Source organism: Salvelinus sp. IW2-2015, linkage group LG11, assembly GCF_002910315.2.
Source record: "Salvelinus sp. IW2-2015 linkage group LG11, ASM291031v2, whole genome shotgun sequence".
Classification (NCBI taxonomy): domain Eukaryota; kingdom Metazoa; phylum Chordata; class Actinopteri; order Salmoniformes; family Salmonidae; genus Salvelinus; species Salvelinus sp. IW2-2015.
Window position 1 is genome coordinate 24,220,948 of NC_036851.1, and position 10,798 is coordinate 24,231,745.

The 10,798-nt window shown below is 46.6% G+C and overlaps 1 protein-coding gene across 1 annotated transcript in view; it reads left to right on the forward strand.

Moving 5' to 3' along the window:
* Window positions 1-10,798, forward strand: part of ppfia4 (PTPRF interacting protein alpha 4) — a 108,799-nt gene that overhangs the window by 81,750 nt on the left and 16,251 nt on the right. The window contains 6 exon segments of the mRNA XM_070445825.1: window positions 4,542-4,763; window positions 5,124-5,270; window positions 6,515-6,661; window positions 6,925-7,023; window positions 10,376-10,507; window positions 10,650-10,712. Of these exon segments, the coding sequence (XP_070301926.1) occupies window positions 4,542-4,763; window positions 5,124-5,270; window positions 6,515-6,661; window positions 6,925-7,023; window positions 10,376-10,507; window positions 10,650-10,712 (810 nt within the window).

The window sequence follows — 10,798 nt, forward strand, 5'->3', positions numbered from 1 at the left end:
GCAAACATCAATTATTCCGGAGCTAGCCAGCTGAAGAGTTCCATCAGCCACTCCTGGGCTACAATCACCTATCCGGACCCATTTTACTGCCGATGCGGAGCCTCACCGGGCCTTCACGACTGGACTACCGGCGTTATCTGCCCGAGGGAGTTATCCAACTGGCACCTCCGTCGCGACGTTACCTGAACGCCCATCTGCAGCCCGCTAATCGTTAGCTGTCTTATTGGCTGCTATCTGATTAGGTCTATCTTGGGTCACTATAACTATATCTATTTTGCCAATTTGATTGGTCCCTTCTACCACACGGAATCACACTAATCTACCGATGGAAACGCACGAGGTGGCTAAAAACAGACCTCCATCCTCTGCCAGCTTGCTACCCATGGCCCGGCTAGCTGTCTGAATCGCCGTGACCCCAACCAACCTCACTACTCACTGGACCCTTATGATCACTCGACTAAGCATGCCTCTCCTTAATGTAAATATGCCTTGTCCATTGCTGTTCTGGTTAGTGTTTATTGGCTTGTTTCACTGTAGAGCCTCTAGCCCTGCTCATTATACCTTATCCAACCTTTCAGTTCCACCACCCACACATGCGATAGCATCACCTGGTTTCAATGATGTTTCTAGAGACAATATCTCTCTCATCATCACTCAATGCCTAGGTTTACCTCCACTGTATTCACATCCTACCATACCTTTGTCTGTACATTATTCCTTGAAGATATTTTATCGCACCCAGAAACCTACTCCTTTTACTCTCTGTTCCGGACGTCCTAGACGACCAATTCTCATAGCTTTTAGCCGTACCCTTATCCTACTCCTCCTCTGTTCCTCTGGTGATGTAGAGGTGAATCCAGGCCCAGCAGTGCCTAGCTCCACTCCTATTTCCCAGGCGCTCTCTTTTGATGACTTCTGTAACCGTAATAGCCTTGGTTTCATGCATGTTAACATTAGAAGCCTCCTCCCTAAGTTTGTTTTATTCACTGCTTTAGCACACTCTGCCAACCCGGATGTCCTAGCCGTGTCTGAATCCTGGCTTAGGAAGACCACCAAAAACTCTGAAATCTCCATCCCTAACTACAACATTTTCAGACAAGATAGAACGGCCAAAGAGGGCGGTGTTGCAATCTACTGCAGAGATAGCCTGCAGAGTTCTGTCCTACTATCCACTTCTGTACCCAAACAATTTGAACTTCTACTTTTAAAAATCCACCTCTCTAAAAACAAGTCTCTCACCGTTGCCGCCTGCAATAGACCACCCTCTGCCCCCAACACAAAAACATCCTATGGCGTTCTGCATTAGCATCGAACAGCCCCCGTGATATGCAACTTTTCAGGGAAGTTAGAAACCAATATACACAGGCAGTTAGAAAAGCCAAGGCTAGCTTTTTCAAGCAGAAATTTGCTTCCTGCAACACAAACTCAAAAAAGTTCTGGGACACTGTAAAGTCCATGGAGAATAAGAACACCTCCTCCCAGCTGCCCACTGCACTGAGGATAGGAAACTCTGTCACCACCGATAAATCCACTATAATTGAGAATAAGCATTTTTCTACGGCTGGCCATGCTTTCCATCTGGCTACCCCTACCCCGGTCAACAGCACTGCACCTCCCACAGCAACTCGCCCAAGCCTTCCCCATTTCTCCTTCTCCCAAATCCAGTCAGCTGATGTTCTGAAAGAGCTGCAAAATCTGGACCCCTACAAATCAGCCGGGCTAGACAATCTGGACCCTTTCTTTCTAAAATTATCATTGTTGCAACCCCTATTACTAGCCTGTCCAACATCTCTTTCGTGTCGTCTGAGATTCCCAAAGATTGGAAAGCAGCTGCGGTCATCCCCCTCTTCAAAGGGGGGGACACTCTTGACCCAAACTGCTACAGACCTATATCTATCCTACCCTGCCTTTCTAAGGTCTTCGAAAGCCAAGTCAACAAACAGATTACCGACCATTTCGAATCCCACCGCACCTTCTCCGCTATGCAATCTGGTTTCAGAGCTGGTCATGGGTGCACCTCAGCCACGCTCAAGGTCCTAAATAATATCTTAACCGCCATCGATAAGAAACAATACTGTGAAGCCGTATTCATTGACCTGGCCAAGGCTTTCGACTCTGTCAATCACCACATGTCCTCATCTGTGCAGAACTATCGATAGCCTTGGTTTGCTCAAATGCATTGCTCTCCCCTGCGTTCATCACTCAACTACTTCTCTGATATGTTCAGTGTGTCAAATCGGAGCGGCTGTTTCCGGGCCTCTGGCCAGTCTCTATGGGGTGCCACAGGGCTTCAATTCTTGAGGCCGACCTCTCTTCTCTGTTAATCTATATCAATGATGTCGCTCGCTGCTGGTGGTCTGCGTACGATCCTCTACGCAGACACACCATTCTTGTATAACTCTGGCCCTTCTTTGAACACATGTTTTTAACAACCCTCCAGACGAGCTTCAAGCCCATACAACTCTCCTTCGCGTGGCCTCCAACTGCTCTTAAATACATTAAAACTAAATGCATGACTCGTTCAAACCGATCGCTCCTGCCACCTGCCTGCCCGCTCCAGCATCATACTGGAGCCTGTTCTGGGACTTAAGATAATGGGAACAACTCACTAATACCTAGGTATCTGGTAAGACTGTACAACTCTCTCTTCCAGACTCAATCTTCAACCACATCTTCCAATCCAAATTAAAGTTAGAAATTGGCTCTTCCTATTTCGCAACAACAGCATCCTCCACTCGATGCTGCCAAACATACCCTTCCCGTAAAACTCTGACCCATCCCTACCGCATCCTGACTCTTGGCCGAATTCCATTTACAAAATAGCCTCACCCATTACCCTCCTCACATAACATTGGATGCAGTCTATCACACGTGCCATCCGCTTTGTCACCAAAGCCGAGTAACTACCCACCACTCCGCCTGTACGCTCTCGTTGCTGGCCCTCGCTTCATACTCGTCGCCTAAACCTCCACTGGCTCCAGGTCATCTACCAAGACCCCCTGCTAGTATAGTCCCCACTTATCTCCGCTCCGCTGGATCACCATAAGCAGCACCCACACCTGTGGCACGCCCCAGCAGTATATCTCTCGAGTGCACCCCAAAACCAAATCCTGCTTTGTTCGCTTCTCCTTCCAGTTCTTTGCTGCCAAATGACTGGAACGACCTACAAAACCTCTGAACTGGAACACCTTATCTTCCCCACTAAGCTTTAACGCACCAGCTGTCAGAGCAGCTCACAGATTACTGCACCTGTACATAGCCCAATCTATAATTTAGCCCAAACAACGTGCCTCTTACCTCTCTACTGAACTTATATGTATTTATTTTTGCTCTTCTGCGCCTCAGTTATTCTCTATTGTACTTTGCACTTTCTCCACTTGCAACCAATCTACCATTCCAGCCTGTTTTACTTGCTATATGTATTTACATCGACCACCATGGCTTTTTTTGCCTTTACCTCCCTTATCTCACCTTCATTTGCTCTACATTGTATATAGACTTATTTTTCTACCTGTATTATTGACTGTATGTTTTGTTTGCTCCATGTTGTAAACTCTGTTTTGTGTTATGTGTCGAACTTGCTTTGCTTTATCTTGGCCAGGTCGCAATTTAAATGAGACTGCCTACCTGCGTTTAATAAAGGTGAAATAAAAAAAATATATATTTTTTTTTTAAATAGACCTGCCTAACCCTAGCGACAGGCTTTCCCAAAACTCGGATCCCTGGGGTCCAGCCGGGGTGCACGTTTTGGTTTTATGCCCAGCACTACACAGCTGATTCAAATAATTCAACTCATCTCAAGCTGTTGAATACTTTGGAATAGCTGCTGTCAATGTAGGGCAAGAAAACAAAACAGTGTGGCACCCGGTTTGGTGTTACAGGAAACGAGTGTAGGAACAAATGCGGCCTGGGGAACCTCTATCAGAAGAGGACAGAAGACAGACAGATACTCTTATTGTTCTCTAGCTATGATATTGAATGAGAAAAATCGAAATAATTGCGAGTCCATACTGAGTCTGAGTGGCTAACACATTGTGGGTTCTGGGGTGCGTATGAAGAACAGATGAATAGGAGAGAGGGGACGGGAGGTCCTGATAGTAGGGCTGCCCGCCTGCGCTGCCTGTCTCCATGTGTCTCCCTGAAGGTTCATTACACCACACTAATTCATTTTTACTTTGGGGTGAGAGAGAAACGTCAAAACAACATCTCACACACACACACACACACACACACACACACACACACACACACACACACACACACACCACAAACACACCACACAAACACACCACACAAACACACCAGACAAACACACAAACACACCACACAAACACACCACACAAACACACCAGACAAACACACAAACACACCACACAAACGGTGCCTTTCTGATTCACTAAGACCTCAAACATTAGCAGAAGAAACACTCTTCAAGTGTAAACAACATCATCATGACAACATGCAAACTCCCCTTACTCTATCTATCTCTCTCTGAAAAAACAAGTGTGTGTGTGTGTGTGTGTGTGTGTGTGACCCTTCAGAGGCTTCCTAACGGTTCCATAGACGCCCATGACGATGGCAGCAGGTCAGTGGAGCTGCAGGAGCTTCTGGATCGGACCAATCATGAGCTGGCTCAGAGCCGCGAGCGTTCGGGCACACTCAGTACACGCGTGGCAGAGCTGGAGGCGGAGCTAGCCAACACTCGCCGAGACCTGAGTCGCAGCGAGGAGCTGTCAGTCAAACAACAGAGGGAACAGAGAGAGGTGAGCGTAATTGAGGAGATAGGAAAAGAGAAGGGGGAATCGATATGTCTCATTCATAAACATAAACACTGTTGATTGTATAGAACTTGCCAGTGTCCAAATTAATAGGCAAATCAAACGTCACATGTGCCGAATACAACAAGTGTAGACCTTACTGGGAAATGCTTACTTACAAGAGTGAAGAAAATATTTACCAAATAAACTAAAGTAAAAAATTATAAAAAGTAACACAATAAAATAACAATAACGAGGCTATATACAGGGGGTACCGGTACCGAGTCAATCGGCAAGGTTCTATGTTATGTTTCCTAGTATGAACACACACACTGTATTTTCTCTCTTACTATATGCCTGTTGTAGGGGTTGGCGCAGAGGGAGGATATGGAGGAGAGGATTACAACGTTAGAAAAACGTTACCTGGCCGCTCAGAGGGAAACCACACACATCCACGACCTCAACGACAAACTGGAGAACGAACTGGTTACCAAGGACTCTCTGCACCGACAGGTAACACACACACACACATGCTGAATAAGTCACCATCGACTGTGCATGGGTATGTATGACACATACGAGCACATACACATCTCGGGGAGTCTGGAGGGGGTCAATGCTGGTTCACATAAAGAGGGGACGGGGTGAGGTAGGGGACTCACACACAGACGGGGGTGAATGATGGTTCGTCAACCATTCAGTTGAGGGTGAAGTTCAGTTTATCTCCACTTGAAGCCAGAGAATGTGAGGTTGACACAGAGTATCCATTACTACCTCAGAGACATCATCAGGGACAGGCCTCTAAGTTCATCTCATCAGCACACAACAGCACACACACACTACCAGCACAACATCACCACACACGACGAACACATTCCACACAGTCACACACACAGCACCACACACACACACACACACATCACACACCACACACGCCAAATCTACACCCACCACCAACAGCAACACACACACACACACACACACAACACACACACACACACACACACACACCACCACACACACACACACACACACACACCACACACACACCACACACAACTACACACACAACACACACACACACACACATGGCCAGTTTAGGTATCAGCCGGACTTGTGTCTGAGCTTGAGCCATAGAAGTAAACTGGAGTGTGTGACTTAGGTAACCAGAACATAGAAGAGACATGAATAGCGTGTCGCGAATCTTGGTTTCAGTGAAAACTCTGACAGTTGTGCTTCAAACCCTATATGTGCTTGTCAGCAGTCACGCGAAGCCACAGAGAACGATAAGCAGTTCAGTGAGTATGAAAGTAGATGTCTACAAACAACATATTTTGGTGCACCCCTTGCCCATTCAGAAAACAGGCCTCAATCATTAGGCATGGACTACAGGTACACAGGCCGGTCCGAACATGTGTTCCGCAGGATTGTGGCCCATGTTTGACTCCCATGCGTTCCCACAGTTGTCTATGTCATGGAAAAAGGCAGGTTGTTCCTGATGTTTTGTAACACTCATGTATAGTGAGAAAACAGTGCTTTGTAACCGTGAATAAAAAATACAAACATTCTTGAGTCTCATGCCAAGACATGGAGTTCCAAACATCTGTATTGACCTTAATATGTATGATGTTCATCTCTCTTTCTTCTCTCCACCTCTTTATTCTCCCTCCTCTTCATCTACCTCCTCTCGTCTCCCTCATTCTCTAATCTCCTCTCCTCTCTCTCCACCTCCATCTCTCCCGTCCAGCCCCTGTCAGAGTGAGGAGAAGTGGCGCCTAGCTGCAGAGAGTTGTTCAGAGTTGGCAGAGCAGAGGCTGGCTCAGACCAATGAGGTTAAGGTCTGCAGACACTACCAGATGTGGGAGGCAGAGTTGGTCACAGAGGGTGGGCAGCCTCTCACCAAGGTACAACACACACAGTACAGCTTAAAAACATACACGAGGCTGCGATGTCAATCTGAAACCCACCACAGGCAATCTTGTATGCGACGCACAGCTTAGTTATTCTGACAACAGAAAGGTAATCTAGCATGTAAGGGGAAGGTAATCTGGTAATAGAGTTGTAGGACTTTCAGTAACGCAAAACAATACGTTTTTGAAATGTGAAAAGAGCTTGTGGTAAATCTGAATGCAGGTTGATGAGTTTGTGTCCTGTGTCTCCCCTGCAGGCCGAGGAGCGACATGGCAACTGCCCCTTGATAGAGAGCGACTCAGGACAGCTGAGTCCACAAACCTGGAGGAGAAGAACAGAACAGGAACTGAGCAGGGTGTGTGTGCTTGTTTGTGTGCTGTGCCGTGTGTGTGTGTGTGGGTGTTGTTTTGTGTGTGTAGTGTAAGTGGTGTGGTGTGTGTGGTCGTGATGTGTGTGTTGTGTGTGTGTGTGTGTGTGTGTGTGAAAGCTGTTGTGCTGTGTGTGCTGTGATGTCAGTTGTTGGGTTGTATGCTTCTTGTGTGTGTGTGTGTGTGTGTTGTTGTGCTATTGTTGCTGTCGTGGTTGTATTGTTGGCTGTGTTGTTGCTGAATGTGCGTGAGCGGTGCGTTGCGTGCTTGTGACGTAGGCTTGCCCTGCAGGCTTTCTCTGACCTCTCTCTGAGTGCAGCGTAGGCCGACTCTTCACATTAGCCTGGCCCCTTGACTTTGTCTCTTCATGTTCCCTCACACACACACATGTAGTGACGCCTCTAGCACTGAGATGCAGTGCCTTAGCTGCGCCACACGGGAGCCCCAGAGTGAGGGATGCATGCCAGCAAAGCCACTACACAACACAACACTAAACAATACATGAACTGCATTATAACGGTGACAAACGGTGCCCACAAACTGTTAGGGCCTACATAAAGCTGTCCCAACAAGCAGACCCAACACCTTACCACTGCTACACTTGGCTATTTCTGGAAAACAGGTTATAGGCTACGTTTCCTACCAAGTCAGAACAGTAGGTGAAATTAAGAGGGGAAAATAGGGTGAGGCACATGGGCTACTAACAGCTTACTACACAACATACACTAAGTATTACTTTCTTAGCTACAGTATACAATACAGTTTTGGACTCACCTTGTTGTGCTGTGCTCACTTGAACATGAAGGTGACGTGGCGGTCCTTTGTCATCAAAGTCTGGCATTCTCTGGATTTATGGTGCTTTCAAGACAACTTGGAACTCAGAAAAAAACAAGGTTGAATCATGATGATGTCAGTGATCTTCAGGTCGTAGCTCTAGAAAGTGTCCCGAGTTCCCAATTTACAATTCCAAGTTGGATGACCGTTCACAGTCGGATCTCGTTTTTTTCCCCAAGTTCCCAGTTGTCTTGAACTCACTGAAGTCTGATTTCCCAGTTCCAAGTTCCCAGTTGTCTTGAACTCCCTGAAGTCTGATTTCCCAGTTCCAAGTTAACAGTTGTTTCGAGCGCGGCATAAATCCTGCTGGAATGACAGCATGGCCAATGTTGAATGTCTATCATTTTAAGCTTAGCAAATAGACCCTTAAACCCAGAATGGGGACCACACAGCCACTCCACTGAATAGCAGGCTAGTGATTGCTTAGCAATGCTTGCAGTAAGCCACTGATTCCTTCCAAACCACTCATTGTTGAATTTGCTATTTCCAACTTGATGTGTAATGTTTAAGTCCAATGGCCGATGAGCACTGATAAGTTTTATCTATAATTTATCTTCATTATTTCTCTTATTATGACAAGGATTAAAAAGGACTTGATTCATGATGATGACTGCTAGCTAAGATTTTGAAAGTATGATGTTGAGTCCAATCAAAGCTACTGTAGATAAAACGTGATTTGACGTCATTTTATCTGTGGCCAATGACCTTGAGCCTACTTGGATGGGCACTTCTAATGTAACTCTATGGCAGCACCCAAGGGGCTTGAATTTTCGAGCTCTACCCTTAGATTTGGCAGTGATGTAGTGTCCCCATGAGTGACAGAACACTGAGCCAATCACGGCGCAACTAAAGAACATTCTCATTAACATTACCCCTAAGCTCCTTATTTTCCGCTGGCTGCCCCACCACCACAGAAAGCACTGAGCTAGGCTGAAACACCTGCATTTTGGAGCTGCCTTACTCAAGAAAACAAAAAAGAGACCATGTTTGTAGGGAAGCTTTATTAACTCAAATATATATGTATATTTTACATTGTTTGCAAACTGATATGTGACAGATATGAATGCCAAAATAACATGCAAATCAGGCAAGCCCACCTGCTCAGTGACTTTCAATGTGGCACCGTCATAGGATGCCACCTTTCAAAAAAGTCAGTTTGTCAAATGTCTACCCTGCTAGACCTGCCTGGTTCAACTGTAAGTGCTGTTATTGTGAAGTGGAAACGTCCAGGAGCAACAACAGCTCAGTCGCGAAGTGGTAGGCCACACAAGCTCACAGAAGAGGACGACGAGTGCTGTAGCGTGTATCGCGTAAAAATCGCCTGTCCTCGGTTGCAACATTCACTACCGAGTTCCAAACTGCCTCTGGAAGCAACGTCAGCACAAGAACTGTTCGTCGGGAGCTTCATAAATTGGGTTTCCATGGCCGAGCAGCCATACACAAGCCTAAGATCACCATGTGCAATGCCAAGCATCGGCTGGAGTGGTGTAAAGCTCGCCGCCATTCGACTCTGGAGCAGTGGAAATGCGTTCTCTGGAGTGATGAATCACGCTTCACCATCTGGCAGTCCAACAGACGAATCTGGGTTTGGCGGATGCCAGGAGACCGCTACCTGGCCCAATGCATAGTGCCAACTGTAAAGTTTGGTGGAGGAGCAATAATGGTCTGGGGCTATTTTTCCAGTGAAGGGAAATCTTAACGCTACAGCATACAATGACATTATAGACGATTCTGTGCTTCCAACTTTGTGGCAACAGTTTGGGGAAGGCCCTTTCCTGTTTCAGTATGACAATGCCCCCATGCACAAAGCGAGGTCCATACAGAAATGTTTTTTCGAGATCGGTGTGGAATTATTTGATTGGCCTGCACAGAGCCCTGACCTCAACCCCATCAAACACCTTTGGTATGAATTGGAACGTCGACTGTGAGCCAGGCCTAATCGCTCAACATCAGTACCCAACCTCACTAATGCTCTTGTGGCTAAATGGAAGCAAGCCCCCACGGCAATGTTCGCACATCTAGTGGAAAGCCTTCCCAGAAGAGTGGAAGCAGTTATAGCAGCAAAGGGGGGACCAACTCCATATTTAGAGTATCACACACTCACTATGCCTTGCTTTATAAATATGAGCCGAATCCACACATTTCCTGCTGCAGCCTGTTTCCCTACCCCACAGAGCTCTGACTGGCTGATATATTTAGAATTGGAATAATTCACGCATGTCTAGTTTCTATCTCTGTATGTGAGCTCATGAGTATAGTTAAAGTAGATCTATGAGGAACCAGCTGTGAATGTGTGTGTGTGGTTGAGATATGATGTCAACGTAGTGTTTCCTCTGACTGCATAATACAATTTTGTCAAATCAAGTCCTTTCTCATTCTGTTTTCTGGTGCTGTGCTCATGGAGTGTTTGGAGTGCTTCTGTATGTGGGTGACAATAGTCATGAACTTTTAAACCTCTCTCTCTCTTTTTCACTCCCTTTCTCTGTCTCTCCGTCCTTCTCTCAGGCACGTCAGAGAGAGAAGATGAATGAAGAACACAACAAGCGTTTGTCTGACACAGTAGACCGTCTGCTCACTGAGTCTAACGAGAGACTGCAGCTTCACCTTAAAGAACGCATGGCAGCACTGGAGGACAAGGCATGGCACGCAACACACACACGCACGCACGCACGCACGCACACACACACACACACACATATGATGTACTCAGGCCTCTAAACTAGTGATTCCCAAACTATAGCTGAACAGTGATGTCTTATCCTCTTGCTGTTGGTTCCAGAACTCCCTGATTCAGGATCTGGAGAACTCCCAGAAACAGCTGGAGGAGTTCCACCACACCAGGGTGAGTCAGGCCTAGGCACACAACACATGAACAACACACCAGGGTGAGTCAGGCCTGGACACACAACACATGAACAACACACCAGG